The sequence below is a fragment of the Ursus arctos genome, chromosome X (genome assembly GCF_023065955.2).
Source record: "Ursus arctos isolate Adak ecotype North America chromosome X, UrsArc2.0, whole genome shotgun sequence".
NCBI classification, from domain to species: Eukaryota; Metazoa; Chordata; class Mammalia; order Carnivora; family Ursidae; genus Ursus; species Ursus arctos.
In genome coordinates, this window is record NC_079873.1 from 34,647,458 (window position 1) to 34,675,313 (window position 27,856).

Below are 27,856 nucleotides of genomic sequence, written 5' to 3' on the forward strand. Positions count from 1 at the left end.
AGTAGCAGGGTTAGGTAGGACTAGATGCTAGAAACCTTCCTGAAGCTCAGCAATTCTATTAAAATACCAAAAACCCTAGGATTCAGATCCCAAAATGCTTGGAAATAATGAGGGAACCCTGACATGAAATACATGCACCTTACTTCATAACTGGGTGTGGAGCCATCGTTATGTTAGCTAGAAATTCTGTGCTATTCAGAATAAACTGAGGTGTTCTCTTTTCCTGTCATTCACAGATCGGGCAGACAGGGTAGGTGGAGGAATGCTGAAAAAAATAGAGTTAACAGGGGCGCCTGGGTGGCTCAGTCGTTAAGCGTCTGCCTTTGGCTCAGGGCATGATCCCGGCGTTCTGGGATCAAGCCCCCACGTCAGGCTCCTCCGCTGGGAGCCTGCTTCTTCCTCTCCCACTCCCCCTGCTTGTGTTCCCTCTCTCCTTGGCTGTCTCTCTCTCTGTCAAATAAGTAAATAAAATCTTTAAAAAAAAAAAAAAAAAAAGAAATAGAGTTAACAGAAGAGACAGTAGCTGTAATGAAATTCACCTTCATTGTCTTAATAACAAACATTCACAAAACTAAAAAGAGCATCACCGAATAATTGATAAGCATCCTGCTAAATATTGACAGAAAAAGTTTAAATTGTACATAGGTTATTCTGTTTAATGTGGCCTGGTACTGAGTGATCTGTATTTGACCATCAGAAAGCATTAAAATTTAAGGAATTTTGAGTTAAATTAGTTATGGTTATCTGTGAAACTCATGCAGAGACTACCTCATTTTCCAATGATGCCATAGAAGCAGAGTGGTAAAAAAAATAACCAATTAAACATAGTTTTGTAATGGCTGGTTTCAAAGACCAAATTGTTTAAGTTCAGGAAACAAATCTTTTATTCAGTTTAGGCCCAGTCACCTAGCCGAGTTCCTGGCACATTGTAGGCATCCAATATGTGCTTGTTAAATGAATGAATTAATACATAGATTTTTTTTATTATTATTGCAAGATAAAAATTGAGAAGTTTAAGATGTTAATAAGAACTGACATCCTTTTAACTGTAGTTAAAATACAATTGTGATAGATGGATTATTACCACATATACTGGTAGATTGCCTTACACGATAAAAATTAATGTAGATCTAATTGCTCATTTTTTATGTTTTTCCAAGATTTTTATTGAAGGATGGCCAGCTGTGGCTCTGTGCTCCTCAGGCAAAACAAATATGGAAATGCTTAGCAGAGAATGCAGTTTACCTTTGTGATCGTGAAGCCTGCTTTAAGTGGTATTCCAAGTTGATGGGGGATGAACCAGACTTGGATCCTGATATTAATAAAGACTTCTTTGAAAGTAATGTGCTTCAGCTTGATCCTTCCCTGTTAACTGAGAATGGAATGAAATGTTTTGAGCGATTCTTCAAAGCTGTGAATTGTCGAGAAGGAAAACTAGTAGCAAAAAGGAGAGCATATATGATGGATGATTTGGAGTTAATAGGATTAGACTACCTTTGGAGGGTAAGTGAAAAGTAGGAACTTGATAGACATTATTTCTGATGAAATTTTTCAAATAGTGAAGGGGTCACAATTTTGTATATTAATTATGTATGTATGCTGCTCTGATGCTTGTCCCAAAAAGTAGCAATAGTTCATCTTTATCTTACTGGGTCATTTGTCGTTAGGTGTTTCCTTCTCTCCCTTCCCCTCCCCATCTGTCACTTTTGATCCTTTTGTCTTGGCTTAGAATCTGTTTTTCTGGATGTGTTTAGAAATACACTGACCATAACAGATTTTTCATGCCTCCCCATGGAAATTACTGTTCTTCCCTTTGCTCGTTCAGTGTAGATCTGGTCTCCTTTGGTATTAATTTTATGTTGTTACACATGCAGTGCTAAAACAGGACAGAAGAGAAGACTATTTAGAATGGATTACAAATGTGTACTTTATTAGCAGTGTTTTAACTTGGGATGTTTTTAAACACCTAAGGGAGTAAAATATTACCATCTGTTTAATTTTTTCACCTTTTTAGTATAATACATATATGTCCTTTAATTAAGATAAAATTGACACAACATTATGTTAGTTTCAGGGGCACAACATAATGATTTGATATTTGTATATATTGTGAAATGATCTCCCTAGTAGGTCTAGTTTAACATCCATCACCACATTATCATTACACATTTCTTTTTTCTTGTGATGAAAACTTTGAAGATTTACCCATAGCAACTTTCAGGCATACAGCACAGTGTTACTAACTATAGTCACCATGTTGTATATTACATCCTCAGTACTTACTTATTTTATAAATAGAAGTTTGTACCTTTTGACCACCTTCACCCATTTTGTCCATCCACTGCCTCTGGTAACTACCAGTCTGTTCTCTATCTATGAGATCAGTTTTTTGTTTTTAGATACCACATACAAATGAGATCATACAGTATGTGTCTTTCTCTAAGTTTATTTCACTTATAATGCCCTCAAGGTCTGTCCATGTTGTGGCAGTACAGTATTAATATATTATTTCTATCTTTAAAAATCTGACCTATTCACAGCAGTTTATGTTGTTTTTTCTGCAAACCATGGGCCGTTTACTGGGTCATTCAGTTCAGACTTTTTCATTAAGTGGTTTTCAACATTTTCAGACAGCCAGAACCCTTTTTAAAAATAAAAATTTATACAGTACTTCAAAATGTAAAACTAGTTGGAGAAGACAGAGCCTATTGGTTTGTTTTTTTCTTTGGGTTTTTGTTTTTTCTGCTCATGCTCCCTGTGCTTCACAGCCTTCCCCCTTCCTAAGCCTACATAAGGGTCAGCCTTAAAACACTTCCTCAGCCCCCTAGAGTTCTGCACATAGTTTGAAGACCACCAGTATAATTAGATGAGTGATAAAGATCTATAGAAATGGAGGGAAGCAGAGGGGAGCTCTTTGTGCTAAACTGTATTTCATGTATATTTTGTTTCTTTTTAACTAATTCGAATTCCTCCTTCAGTGTCTCACAACTTGGTTACCAAGGTGTTGATTTGCAGGGTTAATACTGGTCAAAGCATATTTTGTTCTTAATAATATGTGCCTTCCATTCTTAAACAAAACTGCTTTATTCAAAGACTTGAATTTTGCATTTTATTACTTTTTTTTGGTCTGTTTTCTCACATAATTGTACTTGATTTATTTGAATATCAAAGTAAATGTACCCTCAGATTATTATTGAGTACTGTGTTGAAAATAACCATGGGTGTGGTTTGAATTGAAATGTCCAGCTAAAATATTTCATGAAGGTTATTTACACTTGAATCTTTTGAACCTAGGTCGTGATTCAAAGTAATGACGATATTGCCAGCAGAGCTATAGATCTCCTTAAAGAGATATATACAAACCTTGGTCCGAGGCTACAGGTCAATCAGGTGAGGTTTGGCATCCACTAACACTTCCACAAATTAGAATTCTAAAGAACTCTTCTGCTTATAAGAATTTTTTCTTCAGGGGCACCTGGGTGGCTCAGTCGTTGAGCATCTGCCTTTGGCTCAGTCCCGGGGTCCTGGGATTGAGCCCCACATCGGGTTCCTGGGATTGAGCCCCACATCGGGCTCCATGCTGCTCGCTGGGAGCCTGCTTCTTCCTCTTCCACTCCCCCTGCTTATGTTCCCTCTCTCGCTGGCTGTCTCTCTCTCTGTCAAATAAATAAATAAAATCTTTAAAAAAATTTTTTTTCTTCAATTTTGAATTAACTAAATTGTTTTGTTTCAACTCCTTTTTAAAAATATACCTAAAAGGGATGCCTGGGTGGCTCAGTCAGTTGAGCGTCTCACTCTTGGTCTCAGGTCAGGTCTTGATCTCAGGGTTGAGTTCGAGCCCTGCATTGCTCCATGTTGGGCGCGCCTACTTCAAAAGTATATCTATCTAGGGACGCCTGGGTGGCACAGCGGTTAAGCGGCTGCCTTCGGCTCAGGGCGTGATCCCGGCCTTATGGGATCGAGCCCCACATCAGGGTCCTCCGCTATGAGCCTGCTTCTTCCTCTCCCACTCCCCCTGCTTATGTTCCCTCTCTCACTGGCTGTCTCTATCTCTGTTAAATAAATAAATAAAATCTTTAAAAAAGAAAAAAAATATCTAAAATATTTATTCTCTTTCCATTATACAAAATGTTATCTAAATGAATCTTGTCTTGATAATTACGTGATGTGATTATTCTGAGTGTAATTATGGCATGAGATTTCAGCTGAATTTGATTCTACTGCCTACTCTGAAGTTCATTTTTTGAATATCTAGTTCATGCTTTTTAACGTACACAACTCTAGCTTCCTTTGGCAAAACATAGTATGTTTTATTATCAGTACAGACTTTGGTTAAATATGATTGCGGTTAATTGAGAGCTGCCTTTAATTAGTTGTTGCAATCTTTAATGTTTTTATGTGTACTTTTTTTTCTTTTTTACATTTTAAAGCATCTTAGAATGTCTTTATTTGGGCCATTATTTGTAGGTGGTGATCCACGAAGACTTCATTCAGTCTTGCTTTGATCGTTTGAAAGCCTCTTATGACACATTGTGTGTTTTGGATGGTGACAAAGACAGTATTAATTGTGCAAGGCAGGAAGCTGTTCGAATGGTTCGAGTATTAACTGTGTTAAGGGAGTACATAAATGAATGTGACAGTGATTACCACGAGGAAAGAACAATTCTACCTATGTCAAGGTTTGTGAATAACTGATGTGCCAATTATTTGGTATTTTCCTAGACCTTTTTTCCCAGGATCTAGTTTTTGTTTGTTGTTGTTTTGGTAGGGTATTAAGTCTAGTTTTCTCTTTTTATTCTTTTTTTTTTTTTTTTTTTTTTTTTTTTTTTGCCATTGACTTTATTACCTGTTAAGTGTTGCCAAGGATAATACAGAGTTGAAGTATTTTGATGCCTTTCATTTATAGTTATTGCATAGTAAGGTTGGAGAATAATTGGAAAAAACATCTTAAAAGCTGCTTTTGACAGCTGATATAGCAAGAAATACTTCCAAATGATCTACTAACGTTTAAGTTCTCACCATTGAGTAATTCAAATAGTATTTATAATTTAGAGATATTTATGAATGAATGCCATCAGTATTTATTTCAAAAGAGTCCTCATTGCTAACCATGAAATTATATAAAGTTGCTTCTTGAATATAATGTTTAGTTGTTGTATCTTACCTATGAGAAGATACTGTTGGGGTGCCTGGGTGGCTCGGTGGATTAAAATCTGCCTTCGGCTCAGGTCATGATCTCAGGGTTCTCCCTCTGCCCTTCACCTCGCTCATTTGCTCTGTTTCTCAAATAATAAAATCTTTTAAAAAAATAATAAATTCCTAGCTTTATTTTCTTTACAAGAAATTCTGACCAGGATTTTTTTTTTCCTTTTTTTCCCCCCCAGAGCTTTCCGTGGTAAACACCTCTCTTTTATAGTTAGATTTCCAAACCAGGGGAGACAAGTTGATGACTTGGATGTATGGTCTCATACAAATGATACGATCGGTTCAGTAAGACGATATATCCTCAATCGTATTAAAGCCAATGTAGCTCATACAAAAATTGAGCTTTTTGTGGGCGGTGAACTGATAGATCCTGCAGACGACAGAAAGTTGATTGGACAATTAAACTTAAAGGATAAATCGGTAAGTATCTATAATTACCAAATTTTTCAAGAAGGTCAAACCTGGGGCACCTGGGTGGCTCTGTCAGTTAAGCATCTGACTTCAGCTCAGGTCATGATCCCAGGGTCCTGGGATCAAGCCCCACATCAGCTCCCCACTTAGTGGGAAGCCTGCTTCTCCCTCTCCCTTTGCCTGTCGCTGCCCCTGCTTGTGCTCTCTATCTCTGTCAAATAAATAAATAAAATTAAAAAAAAAAGTCAAACCTGAGACTGTTTTTCATTTCACTAGTTAAAATTTTATTCAGTAAATTTTAATTGAGCATCTGTTATGTGTGAGGCTCTTTATTGGGTATTTGGATTGTAACACTAAGACTGGCATTATGGTACTTACAGTGCAGTAGAAGTTTTGTAAAAACAACTATTTGGTTGTCAGGCAGCACCTATAAATTGTATTTCTAGAAGTATTACCTATAGTTTTTGTTCGTTTTTTGGTATGTTATGAATTTCTGTTTTGCATATTTTTCCTTGTCTTTGATACTAACTTAGTATATTATTTTCAGCTAATAACAGCCAAACTTACACAAATAAGTTCCAATATGCCTTCAAGCCCTGATAGCTCTTCTGATTCCTCAACTGGGTCTCCTGGAAACCATGGTAATCATTACAGTGATGGTCCCAATCCAGAAGTGGAAAGCTGTTTGCCTGGGGTGGTAAGTAGATGGTGTTGAGCTACTGTATGCAGAGCATTATAGAAATACAGTTTGACCTTCTATTGACCACCTGCCCCTCATCCCCCGCCCCAGGGGTGAAGTAGAAAGTACATGTGTATCTTTTAACTCCCCCCAAACGTAATTACTCTTAGCCTAGTGTTAACCAGAAGCCTTACTAATAATAACATAACCAGTTGATGAACACCTATTTTGTATGTTACATGTATATTTATTGTATTTTTACTGTATTATATATTGTATGTATGTGTAATAATGCTGTAGTTTTATAATAAAGCTACAGAAAAGAAAATGTTAAAATCATAAGGAAGAGAAAATACATTAACAGTACTGTCTTGTACTTGTGGGAAAATACGTGTAAGTGAACCTGTGCAGTTCAAACCCATGTTGTTGAAGGGCCAGCTGTATATAGAATAGTTTTGTTTTTTCTTGAGAAGCTTATAATTTAATGTGGCAAAATATCAAATAACTATATAGTTAACCATCAATTTCAGAATGGATCTGAAAGGTGATTGTAACTTTCAGAAGGTGAAATTTAAAATGTTTTCCCTTTAGATACAATATTGTTAGGTTTACATAAAATTAATCTATTACATAGCTGAGTTAAAATTCTTGAATATATAAACTTAGAAAAACAGCACTGTGTCTTGTATTCATACCACAGAAATGAATCCTTCTTTCACAGCTGTTTCTGTGGGAAAATATCTGCAATCTTTCTCAAGTTGTCTAACGTATCTCGTATATAAAGAAATAGTGACTCTTCCCTTCCTTACCCTCTCCTTCCACCCCTCCCCAAAGGAATTTTAATGGCTGGGATAATAACCAGCCACTCCGGTGTCAGAAAAATTGACTCCTTACAGCAGTTGGATTAGGAATTTAACTATTAGCAGGCATGACAGCTTTTGGCATGTATGGAGTCTAACTTGTATGTATGAGAAAAATAATTCAAATAAGAGCCCTCACACAAATTACTGGAGGTAGCTTGGATAATAAGTTCAGTCTGCATCATAAAGGATTTCTACAGGTGGGATGATGGGTAAGGCAGGACATTTGAGAGTGTAGAAATGACATAAGCAAAAGTGTGGAAATTACTGATTTGGCTCTTTGGTGGGGGGGGCTTTTAATTTATAGGTAAATGTTTTGTATATTTTGTATTCTAGATCATGTCACTGCATCCCAGATACATCTCTTTCCTTTGGCAAGTTGCAGACTTGGGTAGCAGCCTAAATATGCCGCCTCTTAGAGATGGAGCAAGAGTACTTATGAAACTTATGCCACCAGGTAAGAATTTTTTAAAATGTATAATGTTCATAAAATAACACACTGGACAATAACAGGGTATATTAACAAATCCTGTGTCTAGATGGAATATGCTTTGTTGTATAGGCCACATCTGGAGTTGGCAAACTACAGCACACAGGCCAACTCGGCCCACTGCCTGATTTTTACATTCTTAAATGTTGGGCGGGGGGGGGGATCAAGAGAATATTTTGTCACTCATGAAATTTATATTTTAGTGTCCTAAACAAACTTTTATTAGTGTGCACCCATGTTCATTCATTTACATACTGTCTGTGGCTGTTTTGTTGTAAAAGAGCAGAGCTCTGGTTGTGGCCGACATTTCATGGCCCACAGAGCCTTAAATATTTACTGTCTGGCCTTTTACAGAAAAAATGTACTGACCTCTGCACTGTATTATGGGCCTTGTGTCATCTGTGGCACTGTTCTTTTTTTATTCCTTAGAAACAACCACTTTAGCATGCAGCTTTTTTCTGGTATATGTTTATACCATTATATCTGTAAATAATAACCTCGTACAACTGTGTCGTTGTCAGTTTTACATACTTACTGAGTTTCTATCGTGGAGATGAAAACTTAAGTCTTATTCTCACTTTCTCCCCATTTTTGCTAAAATTCTTACCTAAAATTGACACTAAAATGTAAATTTACATTTCAAAAGTGTGTGAAAAGTAGTTTGTCTGGATTACTGACAACTTTTGTCCTGGATTTAATCATGTCGCCTTTTCATCTCTTAATTTTCTGTACACCTATCACTAATTCATCCCGTATATCTTCTAATAACTTTTCAAAATAATTTCCCATTGTTATTTGCATTATATAATCTGTCAGGTCTCACTGTTTTCTGGAGCTTTTCTTCTTCCTCTTCTCACCTGTTTTTGGCCTGCTATACAGCTACTGTTGTGGGACTTCTTTCTTTACCTTTTCCATGGCAGGGTACCTTTTCTCAGGTTCCTATGTCTTGGGCCTTTCTTGAAATTTTTTCTCCCCTCCCACAAGGATGTCCTCCTTATCGTGCTTGGGCCGTAATACCCTAGACTAGGCAGCCCTTTCACATAGAGCTTAAATAGCGCTAATAAAAATGATTCAGATCTTCAGAGAGAACCTGAACAGCCCACCAAGTGGTTGAGTATGGCTGAAGGCTGCCTCAGCAGATAATAAAAAGACATGGGACCGATAGAAAATGCTGTCTTGGAAGTGCTGAGATAACACACGGGGAAGTGGAGCTCCCAGACAGATGAGCTACCATTAAAGTGTGCCCAGAACAAACACCCGCCAGGAGTCCTGAAAGGCTGGGAGTGCACCTCTGCGTGCAGGTGCTCACTTTTCATTTTCCTAAGAAGTTAAAAGGGCTTTTTCCTGTTCAGCTGCCAGGCCGAGGGGTTTTTGGTTGGTTGGTTTTTGTTTTTGTTGTTTTTGAAAGTTGCACTTCTGTACTGACACCTTCCACATTATACTGATACCCTTTTATTTGGCATTTGAATATGAGCTAATTGGGGTTTTAGAAACGTGACAACTTAATAGACTGTATTTATTTCCCTGAAGGCTAATGCTGATAGGTGCTTTATTTTCTTCTGTTTCCTGCTTGTCTCTTGTTTTTGGAGAGTACCTTTTTCCCTATTAAAAGCTTATTTTTTTATTAAATAATTTCAAACTTAGTATAGTACAATCTCATTTACCCTTCCCCAGATTCAATAGTTGTTAACACTTTGCTTTATTTGTTACATCATTCTGTGGTAAGATTTTTTTCTAACCTTTGTAGAGCAAGTTGTAGATACCCTATCTTTTTATCCCTAAATACCTACTGCTTTCTAAGAACAAGGACATTCTCTTCAAATTACCACAGTATTAATCAAAATCAGAAAATACAGCATTGATAAATTATTATAATTTATAGACCTGACACATATTTATTAATTTTCTCCATGATGAACCTTACAACAGCAGTGTCTTCTGATTGAGAGTCCAGTTCAGCTTCTTACATTGCATGATTCATGTGGTATCTTTAATCTGGACTAGTTCCTCAGTCTTTCACTTTTATGACTTTAATGGTTTTGGAAAGCACAGATCAGTTGTGGTGTTGAATGTGTCTCCTTGGGTTTTGTCTGTTTCCTGATGTTATATACAGGTTGTACATTTTTGTCAGAATACCATTTATGTGATGCTCTGTCTTTCTCAGAGTATTATACCAGGAGGCACATGTCAGTTTGTCCTTCATTGGTGACATTATCCCAGACCACTTAATTGATGTCTGCCAGGTTTCTCCTCTGTAAACTTACTTTTTGTTTTTTGGAGAGATGTTTTGAGACTCTGTAACTGTTTGCTCATCAGACTTGTACTTACTGGTTTTACCGTTCATTGTGATTATTGCTTGAATCAGTTTTTACTGTGATGGTTGCAAAATGGTGATTTTGTTTAACTTGATCGTTCTTTCTACATTTACTGGTTGGCAACCCTATTTGTGATGTGTTGGCACAAGATATTTAAAGCTAATCTAGTACTTTTATCCTAGCCCTAGAATCAGCCGTTACTCTTTTCAGTGAGAGAGAGAGAAAGGGTATTTAGAAGCCAGAAACATTACTACTGGGGTGTCTTGTTTCCAGGCCTTTTCATTAAGCTGAGGAAGTAATACACATCTATATTAACTTCTGTATCTGTCTCTATTAGAAAAAAACAAACATGGGTTCATACTGGTACTGCTACAGCTTCTTTGTCTTTCTCGATTTGATATTTGTATCTCTAGTGAGAAATGTGCTTCCAAACTTCATTGATTTATTGTTGGTGCTGGGGGGGGGGTGACTTCCTTCTTATGCACATTTCAGCCACTATTGTTAGGTCTTTGATTCATCTCTACCTTCCCAAGTACCTGTTGTTTTTATTTCCTTAGCTTTTCTAGGATTCAGTGGGGCATTAACTTAATAAGTAGCCTCTTAGCCCCACAGGTGCTTCTTGGTTCATCTAAGCCAGCTGTCTGTCTGCCATCCCCTCTATACCTTCAGTAATTCACTCACATCTTTATAGTGTTTTTTCATCTCCTATTTGTATGTCCTTTTCAATTTATATATTTTATAATCAGATATTCTCATTATAGTGAGGTTTGTGGCTGCATTGCTGATAAATACAGTTCAGTAATTGGCCCGGGTAATTTTTAAGACTATGCGTTTCCATTATCTATCTCCTTTTTCTAAAGCAAACACCAGGTTGACATTTCCCATCTTGTTTTCTCGTTCCTATGGGACAGAATCAGTTCAAATATTTAGGTTCTTAGCTAAAGCTTCTCTCAGCCATTTAATTGCATCTTTACCCGTTACCTGTTGTACTGTTTAGATTTGTATTGTTTTATTTACTGGTGTTTGAGTAACAGGTGTTCTTGCTTTATGTATGCGAGTCTGCCTTCACAGCATAATTTAAAACACAAACCCACTTCAGAATCCCTGATCTTGTGATCTGAGCATAATGCCACTACATAGTGAGGGTGAGCTTTTGCCAGAAGCTCAAGCAAGAAACCTAAGAGTGCTTTTTTCATATTTTATATGATCAAAGTATAGTACCTGAATTTGGAATAGCCACCACTGAAAAAGCTGGTAATGATCATATTGCAGCAGAAAAATCACAGGCTTTGAACGCAAATGGACTTAAGTTCATAACATCTGTGGAAAACCCTAGCGTAATGACTGGTATTTAATGAATATTCAACAAATGTTAACCTTCTCCCTGTCACTATGGTTGCCTCGTGCATGCATACACACATACACATTTCATCCTCTCTCTCTCTCTCCTTCCCTCCTATTTAAGAAAGGAAGCAGGGACTCTAAGGACAGGAAGTAGTCATAAATTCTGTTTCTATCAGTGTTTCTTTTGGGTAATCAGTGTTGTACACACTTGCATATATTTTAAAGGGGGAGAAAACCAAGATGGAATGAGTAGCTTTTTTTTCTAGTCATTGACTTTACCTCTCTTAGTTCTTTCTGAATCTGCCTGAAGTCAGCTGCCCCTATTATGAGTTGCTGTTAAACTTAGAACATCTCCAGTCTTCTCTGTAGGTAATTTAATCTCTTGTAATTTAGACTGTACTGAGGAGTTCCTCTGTCCTTTCCCTACATGCATCAGGAAACAGGTTCTTCTTGATACTGAGTGATTAAAATGTATACTGCTTTACCAAGCAGAATGAGTTGCTTTTCCTCTTTAGTGCTCTTTTTTTTTTTTTTTTTTTTTTTTTAGATTTTATTTGAGGGAGAGAGCACTAGCAGGGGGAGGGGCAGAGGGAGAGAGGGAGCAGACTCCCCACTGAGCGGGAAGCCTGACTCTGAGTTCAATCCCAGTACCCTACCTGGGATCATGACCTGAGCCAAAGGCAGACACCCAACCAACTAAGCCACCCAGGCGCCCCTTCTTAGAATATTTTTAAACCAAGCAAGACATTCGCAAATATATCCTATAAATTGGTTTGTTTTTAGAGAATAATTTGGGTGTTATGTGTTAGGAGTCTTGGACCTTGGTGGTTCTTTCTGCTTGCAGGATTTTTTCCTGATGAAATAAATAATTGCAAAGATTTAGCTGCTAGGATTTTCAGTGTAAAAAAAAAAAAAAACTGGAAAAATCCTAAATGCCCAATAATAGAGATTAAACTGGTAAATGATATAATGTCATTTTAATCACCAATTAAACATAATACAGGGGATGCATATTAATGACTTGAAGTTATTCACAAATGTTTGATTATGAGAACTTAATATTTTATGTAGTTACATTATGTGTCACTGTCCCTTCAGAATAGGGAAAACCGACATTTTTAACACAAACTGAAGATCTGTGTTTTTTTTGTCTGTTTTTTTTTTTTTTTTTTTTTTTAAGTAATCTCTGTACCCAGCGTTGGGGCTCGAACTCAACCCCAAGATGAAGGGTCACATGCTCCACCAACTGAGTCAGCCAGGTGTCCCATAAACTGAAGATTTTTTATAAGGTGCCTCTAGACTATTTCAAAGCCTGTAAAATTAGCTTGCCCTATGGAAATTAATTTTCAGTTATCTTTGTTCCTGAGAAAAAGCTTTTAATTTTTTTTAAGCAATCTTATTTATCAAGTGGTATTTTAATCATAGCACATTTACCTTGGAAATAATTTCATGATAACAAAGTACTTTCTAAAGTTGATTGACTATTCTTAATTTTGAATGTTTGGTAAATAATGCTAAATTGTATTGTGGGGTTTTTGTTTTGTTTTTAAACTGTTTCTTTTCACTGTGATTTAAAAGAAAGGTGGGAGTGCCTAGGTGGCTCAGTCGGTTAAGCGTCCGACTCTTGGTTCGGGTCAGGTTATGAGATCGAGTTCCACATGGGGCTCCATGCTGAGCATGGAGTCTGCTTGAGATTCTCTCTCCCTCTGCCCCCTCCCCAATAAATAAAATCTTAAAGAGACTAAAGTTTTAGTACCATGGAGGGGGGACCTTGTGCTTACTTTGAGGTAAATATTAATCACTATAGGTTTCTCCTACTCAAAAGTAGAGTGTTCCTGTGAAACCTTTTGTATGCCAAAATGGTGTAAAACAAAGAAGCCGTTGCCATTAGTTTATATAGAATATTTTTTTGAGTGTTCCCCACACCACTCTTAGGCTTTTCTGATCCCTTAGGACACATCTTGTTCTTGTTCTAATGGAGGCACAAAATAAGAGAAAGCACAGATGCTCACAGAGGCAGCCCAAAGCTCTGGTGACTTGATGCTGAGTGTCATTCCCAGGGAAGGAGCTTGGTGGGGCCACTTTCACTGCTTGGCAGTGCACGCTGCCTCTTCTACAGCTTTCTGCAAAACAAACACTGAATGCTATTTTTGCCTTTTGCCTCTTTTCATAAAAATGAAAATCCTCTTTGGATTTCTTGTGGCTAATGAAAACAGGTACTAATGTAGGTCTTTCGTAACACTGAAGTGGTGTTAGGCAAGGGGTGCCTGTATTCCTTTTTTTTTTTTCTTCCTTCTCTGTCTTTCCTTTTAAAATTCAGTTTCTAAGGTACCACTAAGTTCCTTTCAGTAAAATAAAACAGTTAATGCATAGTGTCATGAAGGTGAACAACAGAGAAGTTGGAAGGAAGAGCTGCTTATTTTTTCTCTCTTGTTTTTTTCAGTAAGGATGACTTCCTTTTGAAGTGTACTATATTTTTTAGGTTTCTAGTGGCTGAGGAGGCACATTGATTTGAAGTCTCTGACTAGGTGAAGATTGCCTCCCTCATGTTTGGGTTGACTGATTAGAAAGTCCTAGTTGGTTGTGATTTTTTTTTTTTTTTTAATCAATCCTGATCCGGCTATTTCTTATAAAGTATGAGCCTATAACTCAGTGAATTGATAGTTACGCCATACTGAAGTAGTCTTCAAAATATCAAAAGTGAAATACTATGAATGAATGGATTATTTGTGTTTTAGACTGTGTCTCATGTTTTCTTACAGATAGCACAACAATAGAAAAATTAAGAGCTATTTGTTTAGACCACGCCAAACTTGGAGAAAGCAGCCTTAGTCCATCTCTTGACTCGCTTTTCTTTGGTCCTTCAGCCTCACAAGTGCTATACCTAACAGAGGTTGGTTTTTTTCCCTTTTGAATTTATTTCATGTTCTTTGAACTTGATCTTTTTATATGGTAATGTGAAGAACATGGGTAAAACTTACAATGAAATATTTTTTAAATGGTCAAGAATTTCTTAGCACTGATAATAGGGAAAATAGAAGTTATCTTTTTAAACCCTTTTAATACAGTCCTTTTCTTTTTCTAGGTGGTCTATGCCTTGTTAATGCCTGCTGGTGCACCTCTGGCTGATGATTCCTCTGATTTTCAATTTCACTTTTTGAAAAGTGGTGGCCTACCCCTTGTCCTGAGCATGCTAACCAGAAATAACTTCCTACCAAATGCAGATATGGAAACTCGAAGGGGTGCTTACCTCAATGCTCTTAAAATAGCCAAATTGTTGCTAACTGCCATTGGCTATGGCCATGTTCGAGCTGTGGCAGAAGCTTGTCAGCCAGGTGTAGAAGGCGTGAATCCCATGACATCGGTAATACACTTTTTAAAAATGTCTTATTTACAATACTAAACGGTAATTTTTTAAAGTTGGAGTTCAGAGTTGATTCAAATGTTTCATATCTTACGATAGAGGTTTTCGTCTATTAAATTTATATGAAAAGTGAAATGCTTTTTACTGGCTGTACTCCCTGCTCCTTTAAACCCTGTTTGGCTTTCAATTACTTTAAACCTGATAAAAACTCCATATGAATCTCTCTTAACTTGTACCTGGCAGTTTTGAAGATACAGGTGGTAATAAGAAAGTTGTAATTCACTTAGTCTGTTTCCAGCCTCTCTTCCCACCTCAGTAGGCTTAACCTCCAGTTCTGAGCTTATTCTGACCCTGGACTCTGCCTTTGCCTTGGTGGCATCCTTGATCCATCTCACCAGAAGTTCTCAAGACATGCCATAATTCAATGTCTATTTATGAGAGGTCAAACTTTGCGCTTAATTCTGACTAAAATTTGAGGTTTTCTATATTCGTCACAAGTGGTGGTTTACTAAGTTACCGGTAGAAGATAAAAGCTTCAGGAATATAGATTCTTCTTTTTATAAATGCCTTAGGTCTTAATCAGGGAATTGGAATGTTGATTAGCTATATGATACTATACTAAGTATGCGATATGGAATAATACCGCATATACTGTTGTAGTAACAAATGTCAATAGCTGTGACTGAAACTCCTTAATGTTCCTCCTTTTCAAAGAAGAAAATGATGAGCAGGGGAAATGGGAACAGGGTCTGTCCAGGAGCACACATGTAAGAGGTGTGGAGTAATTTATTGAGTCTTTAGATAGGGTTGGAATCGTCACTTCAGTTTATCACTTACACTGAGCCCACATATAGAGACAGAAGTTGAATTGATCTAGAATGGGTGTTTGCAGAGGGACGTGTAGCACCTTGTGGCACAAGAAAAAGTAGAGGCCCATGTTGTTGGCGATACGGACTGCTTTTTGTGTAAGTCTCCACAGTTCTGCAGTGTATTCATATGGAAGGGAGGTCATTTTGAGGGAGTGGTGATGGGTGGGGAGCAAGTGGTTGGGTCTGGTTCTGTACAAATTACTTACTTCAAGCAAAATGGTTGTATTTTCAGGTCAACCAAGTTACTCATGATCAGGCCGTGGTGCTACAAAGTGCCCTTCAGAGCATTCCTAATCCATCATCTGAATGCATGCTTAGAAATGTGTCCATTCGTCTTGCTCAGCAAATATCTGATGAGGTTAGTATTAAACTTTTAAGTTTAACTTAAGTGAAATCCTGCAGGGTCTGTTTCTTTCTATGTTTGACCTTCTGTTTAATTAATAAATAACCCTTATCACAATTTAAGGCTGAAATTTCCTAGGCCCACTCACTCTAACCACTGTCTCGGTCTAGAATTCCCTTAACACGAATTTTATCTAATATTAACGTTAGTACTTTGCAGTTTGAATCATCTTTATGTGTAATAACGTCCATTTAAAGTACATAATTCAGTCTTCACAAATGCAGGTGTGTATGAAACCACGAACCATAATCAAGACACAGAACATTTCCATCACTCTGTATGTCCCTTTGCAGTCCCTTCCCTCTATCCCAGGTAACCAGTGATCTTTTGTCACTATAGAATAGTTTTCATTTTCTAGAATTTTATACAGGTAGAATTCTACAGTGTGTGTTCTTTTGTGTCTAACTTCTCCCACTCCGAATAACAACATTGAGAATTATCTGTGTTGTGTAGACCATTAGTCCATTCCTTTTTGCTGCTGAGTAGTATCCCATTATGAATATTCCACATTCATACACTTGGCAAAGGACCTGTAGATTGTTTTCCTCTTCTGGCTGTGAAAAAAGCAGCTGTGACCATTCCTTACAAGTGTTTGTGTGGACTTGGTTTTCATTTTTTATGTGTAAAAAAAGGAGTAGTATGGTGATGGGATCATCTCTATAATCTTTTTAAGATGCTTCTGAAGGTAATATAGGGTCAGATAATAACTTGGAGAGCATACTTTGTGGTATTGCTGTTAAATGAAAAAATAAGGGACAAAAGCAGTTTGGCAACCTAAAGATAATGGTACTGCTTCACGGCCATTCCTATTTCTTTTACAAGGAGAAACATTTATTTTCCAGTTACTGTTTTACTCTAATACGCTATCAAACCATTTTTATTGTTCATTGTCTCGTAGGCTTCAAGATATATGCCTGATATCTGTGTAATTAGAGCTATTCAAAAAATCATCTGGGCATCAGGATGCGGGGCATTGCAGCTAGTATTTAGCCCAAATGAAGAAATCACTAAAATTTATGAGAAGGTAAGAATTATCTCAGAAATATTTTCTTTTAATGTTTAATTGTGCATGAGGCTGAATCATTACATCGCTATCTTTAAAATCCAGTCATTTGCATCTTCATGGTTGAAAATTAAATGGCAGCTATAGGTAAGATGAGAATACGGTAAAGTTTTACTATTTCAAAAGAGTACTTCAGAATCCTTCCATGAAGCTGCTTTTTCAAATATGAAAAGATGTTTTTCTACTTCTCACTAGAGTTAGATATGATCGCCTCCTGAATTTGCTTTTTCCTATTCTCTCCAATTCTTCTTTCATCATCTTTCTGTCCTATGTAAATTTTAGTTTAGTTAACTATCAGCTATGGTGTCCTGGCATTTAAATATTTTTGTCTGTTAAAGCAGTCAAAGGTAGAAAGAGTGTCAGCCAATTCCATATCATCTCTGACCTTCCCTTAGATTAAGCAAATTATTTACAGAAGTGAGGCTGTGTTTGACTCTTTCATTTCCTGTTACATGTACTTGCCCCTTATAATCACTGCTGAACATTTAGAAGAGGAAGTTAAATTTATAGAACTTTTGGGCTTGGTAGAGCTTCCTTTTTATGGCCAACATGACCCTGTTTTTCCTGGGATAGCCTGGTAGCATCTGTCTGATACAGTGCCCGGGCATTCAATTAGTTTTTTGTTTGTTTGTTTTTAAGATTTTATTTATTATAGGGATGCCTGGGTGACCCAGTTAGTTAAGTGTCTGCCTTCAGCTCAAGTCAGCCCCCGTATCAGGCTCTCTACTCCACAGGGAGTCTGCTTCTCCCTCTCCCAGAGGCCTTCTGCTCTGCCTACTTGTACTCTCTCTCTCTGTCAAATAAATAAGTAAAATCTTAAAAAAAAAAAAAGATTTTATTTATTAGCACTAGTGGGCAGAGGGGCATAGGAAGAAGGGAGAAGCAAACTCCCCACTAAGCACGGAGCCTGACATGGGGCTCAATCCCAGGACCTCGAGATCTTGCCCTGAGCTGAAGTCGGACGCTTAACTGAACCACCAAGGTGCGGGGCCCCATTCAGCTAGTATCTGAATGCTTGTTCTTTTTTAGGCATATGCTATAATCATCACTTTTTGATAAAGTCAGATTAGAATTTATTAGCTACCTACCCAAGCATACTTTGGGTTGTAAAACCTTCTTGAACAAGTGTCTAAGAAAATTGCTTTAGAATAAAATGGCACTACAGGTACGCTACATTTTAGAACTAGTCATAAGTTCCTAACTCTGCAGTGCTAGAGTGGTTCTTAAGAAAGGAATGATTGTTGGCTTCACAAGGTCCCTAGGAGCCTGAAGGACAAAGAAATAGGTGGTATTCTGAGTGTGCTCCTTCATCGCTCCTTGGGATGTACCAAAATACTGGAATTAGACTTCATTGTCTAGTTTAATCATTTCCATACTATTCTTAAACGATTTTCAAGTTGCAGGTAGAGAAGCTGAGGCCAAATGGTTTAAGTGCGTCTGTAAGTTTTAAGCACTAACTTGAAGTCGTATGAGATTTTTCTTAAAATGCATCTCTAGGTAATTTGCCTCTGACCATAATTTTACAGACCAATGCAGGCAATGAGCCAGACTTGGAAGATGAACAGGTTTGCTGTGAAGCATTGGAAGTGATGACGTTATGTTTTGCCTTGATCCCGACAGCCTTGGATGCTCTTAGTAAAGAAAAGGCTTGGCAGACATTCATTATTGACTTACTGTTGCATTGTCACAGCAAGTAAGTATCTTTTTTAATTGTAAGAAACTTGATCTTTTGTTATGCAGAAATTAATTTATGCTAGCAGAATTTGTCCCAGAAATCAAGTATTTATTGTCCATAGCATGATAATGTTTAGGAAAATTTTCTTTGACCACGTTTTGCCTAGACCTAGCTTTGGTTTTAGTCTCTGCAAAATGGCAACATTAAATCTCAAAGTAAAATTAATTTTTTTTCTAATTTCAGAACTTAGATTCACCTAAGAGATCTATATTTTAGCCCATTTTAAAAACTTGGTTTAGAAGATTTCAGTTAAACAGGACATTCGCCTCCTGTCTTGGATATGTAGATGCCAGGGGTTTTTTTTGGTTTGTTTGTTTCAAGAGAAATTGTTAATTCAGTATGAAATTCACAAGTCAGGGTTATGGTAAAAACTTCTGCATTTTATAATGAGAACAAAGAGCAACTATATAAAGCCCTTGTTTTCAATTCAGGATCATTTGATCAGTGACATAAACTTTGTCGGACTCCTTTTTGTGCAGGTCAGTCAGATTTGTAGAAAATGTTGGTTTCCATCCTCATGTCATTCTCATCCTGACCTTCATGGGGTAACACTTTAAACTGGAGCTCTGATTAGTGTCACTGTTACATGTAATTAATCTGTCTTACATATATTTTGTGAAAAGACAGAAAATGTTCACTTTGGTTTATTCTCTCAAATGCCATTCAGCAATGACAGAAATCACTGATGAAATTAATGTAAAGTCAAAATAAAGTTTGCTGAAATAAAACCTATCATAAAGCTTAAAAAAAAACCACGTACATTAATGGAATAGATATAACTTGCTCATTCCAGGGGATACTGTAAAGTGAATTAGTTGGGACTAATTTTAGAATTCCTTAGTAATTTCCTTGAAATTCAGAAAATCCTTTGACAGGACTCCTCCCCCCCATAAGATTGTGCTTGTTATCTCCTTGAGAAGACTTGATCATCATGAGATAACCCTGTATGTGAAGAAAAATAAACAGGTTAAGTGAGTCTGGTTCTGTTTAATAACACGTCGGGAGAAGGAGGAGAGGGGAGAAGGAGGAGAGGAAAGGTGATTATCCAAAAAGTTTTAGTGAAGTCAGACCCAGAGGTAGCAAATGTTTTATTCTGTATTGATTTTCAAATCTAAACTAAATTAGGAACTTGGTTTTACAGGTTTTCTGCCCTCTACCCTTTATGAAAATTCCCCCTTACGGGGAATTAGAACCATTTCCCTCCTCCTTTCCCTGAAATTTCACACAATGAAGTAAGTTCTATAGATAGTACTTTATCTAAATATGCCTCTGTTGCCTTGTCTTCAACAACAGAAGGGGTCTTCTAAGATCAAGATCATTTTGAGCTTTAGGTATCTTGATTTTCTTCTCTCGTACTGACCCTCACCTGCCTTTCAGGTTCAAAGGCCCTTATTTCCAATTTGTAAGAATTTGATAGCAAACCTGAGTTGAACATAATTTGTTGGCATTACCTTTCTAAAATCTGAATCCCTAAACACATCCAGCCCCAGGGGTTTCAGATGCAGGATTGTGGTGCTGCATACATGGGGCTGCCCTTTAGCTATAGTTTATACTTGCATAATATTACTAACCAGTACACCTATGTATAGTGCATTTCCCATGTATGTTTTCTCCCTTAATTCTGTAGCAACTCAGAAGTAGACTGCTGCTGACGGAACTATGGCTAAAGTTATAGGACAGAGTCCTACCTCTTGAGTTCTAACTTTCTGCCACACAGTTATACTCTGTATAATTATAATACATGAGCAAATTAACGTGAGTCCTTACTGTGTGCTTGGCAATGAAAGTCCAAAGTCACATAAGATAGTTCTTGTCCTCAGGGTACTTTGAGAGAGAAATTAGTGTCATAACAGGCAAAGTGCTCTAGGAATTAGAAGAGGAGGGGCACCTGGGAGGCTCAGATGGTTAAGGGTCTCCTTCGGCTCAGGTCATGATCCCAGGGTCCTGGCATCGAGTCCCGCATCGGGCTCCCTGCTCAGCAGGGAGCCTGCTTCTCCCTCTCCCTCTAATGCTTTTCCTGCTTGTGTTTTCTTACTCTGTCAAATAAATAAATAAATAAAATCTTTACCCCCCCCCCCAAAAAAGGAATAAGTTACTTTCTACCTGGAAAGAGCAGAAGTGAAGGTTCTGTGAAGAATGCAACATGTGAGCTCAGGTTTGGGTAAGACTTATATGTGCATACAAATGGAAGATAGGGGTTGGCGGTGCTCCCCCAAAATCTCAGTCCCCATTATGCTGTTTTTACTTCTGTATTGTTGGACTCCATACACTTTCCTCCTCCTCTATACTGCTTCTGCCTTTGTCTAAGCAACCAGCATCCATTGCCCAGACAACTGCAGTATCTTTAATTTTCCCACCCCAGTGCTGCACCACTGAAGTATTACTCTCATCCTGTGACCACACTGCAGACAACGTGATCTTTGCCAAGCATGATCGTGTTGTTTACCTGGTAAAAAGTCTTTCTGTGCCTTCCCATTGCCTTTGAATTAGGGCTAAACATTTATGTTTGGTTTATAAACACTCCGCGGTTTGACCCTTTCTGCTGCTTGTAAGTTTCAACTTTAATGCCACATTTTCTTTTCTTTTTTTTTTTTTAATGATTTTTTATTATATTATGTTAGTCACCATACAGTACATCCCCGGTTTCCGATGTAAAGCTCGATGATTCATTAGTTGCGTATAACACCCAGTTAATGCCACATTTTCTAGTAAGTTTTCTGGAAAGTTCCCAGACCTCTGTTCATATTAGATGAGGTCTGTTTCCACATCATAACACTCCTTAGTTTACTATAATCACTCACAATTGGATTTAAATTCCTTGAGGTGGCTGTATTTTTTTCCAGCCCCTTCTAGCGCCTGTTGCTGTTTAACTCCTTTATATTACCTACCTCTCATTGATGAAGACATTTGAGTTTGCCATCCCTGGTGTGTAGTGCTTTCAGAGAAAAGCTGAGTAGTCTGGTTTGATGTGTGAAAGAGGAGTACGGATAATACTGTAAACGAGATTAGTGGGACTCAGTTTACAGAAGGACTTTGATGCTGAGACCTAAGTAGTGCTCTATTTTAATATGGTGGGCAGTCTCAGTAAATAATTTAACAAGTACATATTATGTATCAGGCGCTATCCTAGCTACTTAGTGATATAGCAGTAAACAAAGCAGAATGTCAGCCTTCCTGGAGTCTACGAACTAAAGGAGATGGGTAGTGGGAAGGGGCAGCTGTGTGGGAAAATATATAGTATGTTAGTGATGAATGCCATGGAGAGAAATAAAGCAAGGAAGGTGATAAGGAGTCGTGGGGAGTCAGTAGAGTTTGGTTTTATATAGAGTAGAGAAGCCTTCCTAAGAAAGTGACCTTTAAACAAAGCTCTGAAAGAGGAAGGTAGTGATCCATGTAGATAATGGGGGAAGCATGTTTTAAGCAGAAGGCACAACAGATGTAAATGTCCCGAGGCAGGAACATGCCTGATGTGTTAAAGAACAGCAAGGAGACCAGTGTGGCTGGAGCAGTGAGTGAGGGATAGGCAGCTGTAGGAGATGAAGTCAGAAAGTTAACGGGTAGCTTGTTGGGATTTCATAGATCATTCTAACAACATGGATTTTTTTTTTTTTTTACCATGAGATGGGCATCCCATTGTAGGGTTTTGAAAAGCAGAGGAATGATGTGCTCTTAGTTACTAACATTTTGAGTTTATTCTGGTTGCTTTGTTGAGAATAAGTTCTAGATAATTGTCAGGAAAAACAGACTATTAATCCAAATAAAAGATGACAGTGGCTGGTATTAGAAGTGGTGAGAAAGGAGATTTTGAGTATGTCATAAAGGTACAGGCCACATGATTTGTTGATAGGCACGTGTTTCTTTGAAAACATTATAGAAGTCTGTATATATGAGGGAGATTTCATCAGGAAATGACAATTACTAGCTTTATAGATCCCTACTTTATTTGGGCTGCATACCTAAGTTTTAAAAAAGTAAACTAGGACAATGTGAATGACATACACCTTTGAAAATCTAATAAAAGTTACGGACTTTCTCCCCAGAAAACTTAGGTACTCCTGACTTCAATTTACTTGGGTTCCATAAAATTTAACCCACAAGGCTTCTGATTCTAAAGTCCTGGTTTTTATAAGACCACGTACGGGTTTCTAGAAACCTAGAAACATCCAAGAGGGAGGTTAGTACATGAAATGTATGCTGTGAAGTCCTTTACACTGAGCTATAAATTTGGTTCTAAGCTCTCTGTTGGCTAACACAAAGACAGAAACATGATAGTTTTCCGTGAAATGTAGTTTGCAGTGTCCATAAGATACACAAATGGTTAGCAGATACTTGCATCTCCCCATATGTCAGGTGTTGTTCCAGGTATCAGAAACTCTGGCATCAGCAAAGCCCTGCCCTGAAAGAGCTTACTTTCTAATGGAGACAGACCACTATCTTAAAAAGAAACAGCATTTATGCATCTGGTAACTGAACTGATTCTTCACACCTGTTATACGTTGGTCACTATTCTAGGTTCTTGAGGCACAACAGTAAATAGGTGATGTCTCTATCCTCTACCCTCTTCGACGTTTGCTCTAGTGAGATCTATATAGTATATAATTTTTTTTAAAGGATACGTAATGATCAGGTAAAGTTCTCACTACTGGGATCAGAGACAGGTTCTTCCTGTGGGTCATGGTGGAATATTGTATAATACAGTGGTTTTCAATCTTTAGTGCACATTAAAGTCACCTGAAGGATTTATTTATTTGTTTATTTTTAAAAAGATTTTATTTATTTATTTATTTATTCAACAGAGATAGAGACAGCCAGCGAGAGAGGGAACACAAGCAGGGGGAGTGGGAGAGGAAGAAGCAGGCTCCTAGCGGAGGAGCCTGATATGGGGCTCGATCCCGTAACGCTGGGATCACGCCCTGAGCCGAAGGCAGACGCTTAACCGCTGTGCCACCCAGGCGCCCCACCTAAAGGATTTATTAAAACACAGGTTGCTGGGTAGCACCCCCAGTATTTCTGATTCAGCAGGTCCAGGAAGGGGCCTGATAATTTGCATTTTTAACGAGTTCGCAAGTGATACTAATGCTGCTGATCTGGGGACCATGCTTTGGGAACCACTACTGTAATAAAAGGGACATTGCAGCATCATCCTTACTGTAATTGCAACAGAATTCCTACAGAGTTGTTTGCTCCAAAGCACAATGGGTAAAAAATTTGTGGACAGCCCAAAAGATTTGTTAGGCTCACTGTAGGTCATCTTGTATCCAGTAGAGCATTTCCAGCTTGTTCCAAGAAGGGGGTGTTACAGGGTATCCCTCAAACTCTTCTATGATGATTTGAGGTTATAGTTCTTGCCATACAGCCTAAGTTCATGTGTTCTAAGTTGCGGGCTTCCCGGGGCGTTACCTTGTATCCTTGTATTTTTACTTTTAATTCACCCTTATCCCACCCCACCCTACCCCCCAAAGAGAGACCCTTGTTGGAATCTCTTTTTTCTTTCTTTTTTACTTTGTGCAAATAATATGTTAAATGTGAAACATTTTTATTTCAGAACTGTTCGCCAGGTGGCACAGGAGCAGTTCTTTTTAATGTGCACCAGATGTTGCATGGGACACAGGCCTCTACTTTTCTTCATTACTCTGCTCTTTACCGTGTTGGGGGTGAGACATTTTTTAATATGCTTCTCAATGTGATTAATTCTTTAAACAAGGCATTCAGGAATTTATGGTTTTAGCTTATATTCAAGTTAGAACAGCCTATATTTGTTAAATAAATATTCATAACTTTCCATATTATTTTAGTCCTCTGTTAACTCTAGGGTTTTAAAAAGTGGCTTTTCAGCATGGACATGTGAATTCACATTACTCTTCTTGATTGTTTCAGAGCACAGCCAGAGAGAGAGCTAAGCATTCGGGCGACTACTTCACCCTCTTAAGACACCTTCTTAATTATGCTTACAATAGTAATATAAACATACCCAATGCTGAAGTTCTTCTCAATAATGAAATTGATTGGCTTAAGAGAATTAGGGTAAGTTACCTTTAATACTGTGTTTATTGTATCGATAGCATGTTTAATTCATTGATAGTTTGTAGTTTTGAGCATTTTGGTTAAGTGAAAAACACCAAAGAGTAATAAAAAGGACCAAAGAATATACTCCATGATGGTGGGTCTTAGTAACTTATGATTCACAGAATGAATGCAGAGCTAGTTTTGTAAAATACTTTGTTTTACTTGAAACTTGAAATACTAATTTTTCACCCTCTTCCATTTTAGAATCTTGGGCCTTTTTGCAAATTTTCATCTTCGAAAACGTTTGAATTGTTCTCATCAAAAATTAGTGTACATAGACTAGCACTTAACTCTTGATGTTAATACTGGATACTCTTTACTCAGAATTGTATGAGAATTTATTTCTAAATAGATTCGTAGCTTTTATAGCCCTCAGAAAGTTGTGAAGAGAACTTCATCATGCTTAGAAGGGAAAGCTTTGGCAAGAAACAGACTCTCTTAACTATAGAGAACAAACAGATGGTTACCAGAGGGGAGGTAGAGGGAGATGAGGGGTATAGGTGATGGGGATTAAGGAGGGCATTTGTCACAATGAGCACTGTGTGATGTATGGAAGTGTTGAATCACTATATTGTATACCTGAAACTAATGCTATACTGTATGATTGATTGATTTTAAAAAATAAATATAAATTTTAAAGAATGGAAAGGTTTAGGGGAATTACCTCATGTATGTCTAATTCTCTCATTGTGGCTCCTCTCTCCCTCCTACCTCCCTTCCATAAGTTAGGCATTTGTTATTTTTTTCTTTGGCAGGATGATGTTAAAAGAACAGGTGAAACCGGTGTTGAAGAGACGATCTTGGAAGGCCACCTTGGGGTAACAAAAGAATTACTGGCCTTTCAGACTCCTGAGAAAAAGTATCACATTGGTTGTGAAAAAGGAGGTGCTAATCTCATTAAAGTAAGTTTTGTCCGAAACTAGATATCGTGACCGGATAAATGTTTGTTACCAAATCTGTCTGGTTGGCTTATAATATCATGTCTTTGATGTATTATCTTGACTTTTTCTGTCTTCTGCTTTTTAAGAATCTTTATAGGGGTTACAGTAATTTTTTAAATACAGTTTGTAAATTTTGTATGTAAATAAAATATAAGGTACTATGTATTTAATAAAGTAAATACACGCTATTGAATTTTCTTATTTAGAAAATCTGAATTTTTCACTTTATTGGTCTATTTAAAACAAGACGTGTTTGTGAGACTGCATCTTGTTTATCATATTTCTTTAATGACTTTCTTCACGTGTGTCAACTCAGGGAAGCAAAAAGTATCATTTTAGTACATGTTATTTTTATTCAAAATTAGTTTGGTATACATACAATTAAAGGTGTAAACATAGGGCACCTAGGCGGCTCAGTCAGTTAAGCATCTGCCTTTGGCTTAGGTCATGATCGCAGGGTACCTGCTTCTCCCTCTCCCTCTGTCCCTTTTCCTTGCTTGTGCTCTCTCTCTCGCTCTGCTCTCTCTCTCTCTAATAAATAAAGTCTTTTAAAAAAATCATGGAGTAAACTTATTTAAAATGTTAAGTACTACAGTCAACTTGCTCTTGATACTTAATCAGAGAAATTTGGTATATTTGTTAGTTGGAGTAAATACTGTTTTGAAGTGGAATCTTTTTATTAGAAAATCCAAGTAAGTTTTCTCAAATACAATGGTATCTTTAATTCTGACAAGTAATTTAACATTATTTCCTCCCAAAAGACATTTCTTTCTTTCCTTAAAAAAGATAAATTTATATAGACACAACTTTTTGTGTTATAGATATAAACATTATAGAAATATAACTATATAAATACATAACATTATATAACATATGTAATTGCTAATATGTAATCTTTTTTCAACTCTTGTAGGAATTAATTGATGATTTCATCTTTCCTGCATCCAATGTTTACCTGCAATATATGAGAAACGGAGAGCTGCCCGCTGAACAGGCGATTCCAGTCTGTAGCTCCCCAGCCACCATTAACGCTGGTTTTGAGTTACTTGTAGCATTAGCTGTTGGCTGCGTGAGGAATCTCAAACAGATAGTAGATTCTTTGACTGAAATGTATTATATTGGCACGGCAATAACTAGTAAGTATAGTAAAATACAGTGTTGTGATGACAGATAATTCTCTAATTTGTTCAAATTCTATTTTCCTAATTTTTTTTTTTTTAGGAAACATCATCAACTCATGTTCTTCTTTGACCAACTAGTTAAACATGTGTAGGAAATGGATGTATAATTTAACACCATTACAAGCAAAGAGCCTTGATGTAGAAAAATTTTCAAGTGTTTGTTAAATGTCTCCTGTAAGGAGTTTGAGTTTTTAGCAAAATAAATTTCATCTCAGTCAAACCTGGAATAAAACCCAAACCATAGAGTAGTAAGTAGTCAAAATGAATGCCAGAGTTCAAATTTAAAACTCAAGTTGCATGCCTTGGAAAACCTTTCAGGCCCTCACTTAGAAGCTCTTTAATATTATTTTCATATGAGCTCAAAGAAAATCTGGTTTTAAAGATTAGAATGTGAGAAGATAACATTCTAATGCACTTCATGTCCTCAGTTAATGCTCACATGAAGCCCTTGAGGTAGACTGTAGGCTAAAAATTAGGGTGAGGGCAATATTAAATGACTGGAAATGCAGAAATAAGAAATTAAACACAAATAATTTAAGAGAAAACCAGTGTTTATCTACAAAGCTTAAGGACGTAGTTGGTTATAGTAAATCTTTAAAAACACATGAAAATATTTTTTGATATGTTGTATTTCAGAATATAAGGACATTTTAAATAACATTTTAGGAGATTCCGATTAAACTGCTTAAGAGGTTAAACCATTAGCTATGTATTCTACCAAATCCATATATAGTAAGGTGGGGGTTTTGTTTTGTTTGAACTTTAAAGAAGAGTCTTTTGTTTGTTCAGGGTTGCTTTGTTTTGTTTTTAACAAATCCACACATTCATTTTATTTTCAATAAGCTTATACCCTCAAGGGATACGGTATCACACAGATTCCGTACCCCAGTGGCCTTAGCAGGAAGCTTGCTTTGGAATTTGGCAGGAACC

At 37.2% G+C, this 27,856-nt stretch overlaps 1 protein-coding gene across 8 annotated transcripts in view; it reads left to right on the forward strand.

The window, feature by feature from the left end:
• USP9X (ubiquitin specific peptidase 9 X-linked) overlaps positions 1 to 27,856 on the forward strand; it is a 443,410-nt gene that overhangs the window by 384,124 nt on the left and 31,430 nt on the right. For all 8 annotated transcript variants that reach the window (XM_026513318.4, XM_048213431.2, XM_044389368.3 and 5 more), the window contains 15 exons: positions 1,161 to 1,503; positions 3,295 to 3,390; positions 4,468 to 4,679; positions 5,385 to 5,625; positions 6,164 to 6,313; positions 7,492 to 7,612; positions 14,067 to 14,197; positions 14,390 to 14,668; positions 15,770 to 15,895; positions 16,839 to 16,964; positions 18,530 to 18,696; positions 24,284 to 24,392; positions 24,616 to 24,762; positions 25,560 to 25,706; positions 26,659 to 26,881. In XM_026513318.4, the coding sequence (XP_026369103.1) occupies positions 1,161 to 1,503; positions 3,295 to 3,390; positions 4,468 to 4,679; positions 5,385 to 5,625; positions 6,164 to 6,313; positions 7,492 to 7,612; positions 14,067 to 14,197; positions 14,390 to 14,668; positions 15,770 to 15,895; positions 16,839 to 16,964; positions 18,530 to 18,696; positions 24,284 to 24,392; positions 24,616 to 24,762; positions 25,560 to 25,706; positions 26,659 to 26,881 (2,618 nt within the window). The remainder of the gene's footprint in view (positions 1 to 1,160; positions 1,504 to 3,294; positions 3,391 to 4,467; positions 4,680 to 5,384; positions 5,626 to 6,163; positions 6,314 to 7,491; positions 7,613 to 14,066; positions 14,198 to 14,389; positions 14,669 to 15,769; positions 15,896 to 16,838; positions 16,965 to 18,529; positions 18,697 to 24,283; positions 24,393 to 24,615; positions 24,763 to 25,559; positions 25,707 to 26,658; positions 26,882 to 27,856) is intronic.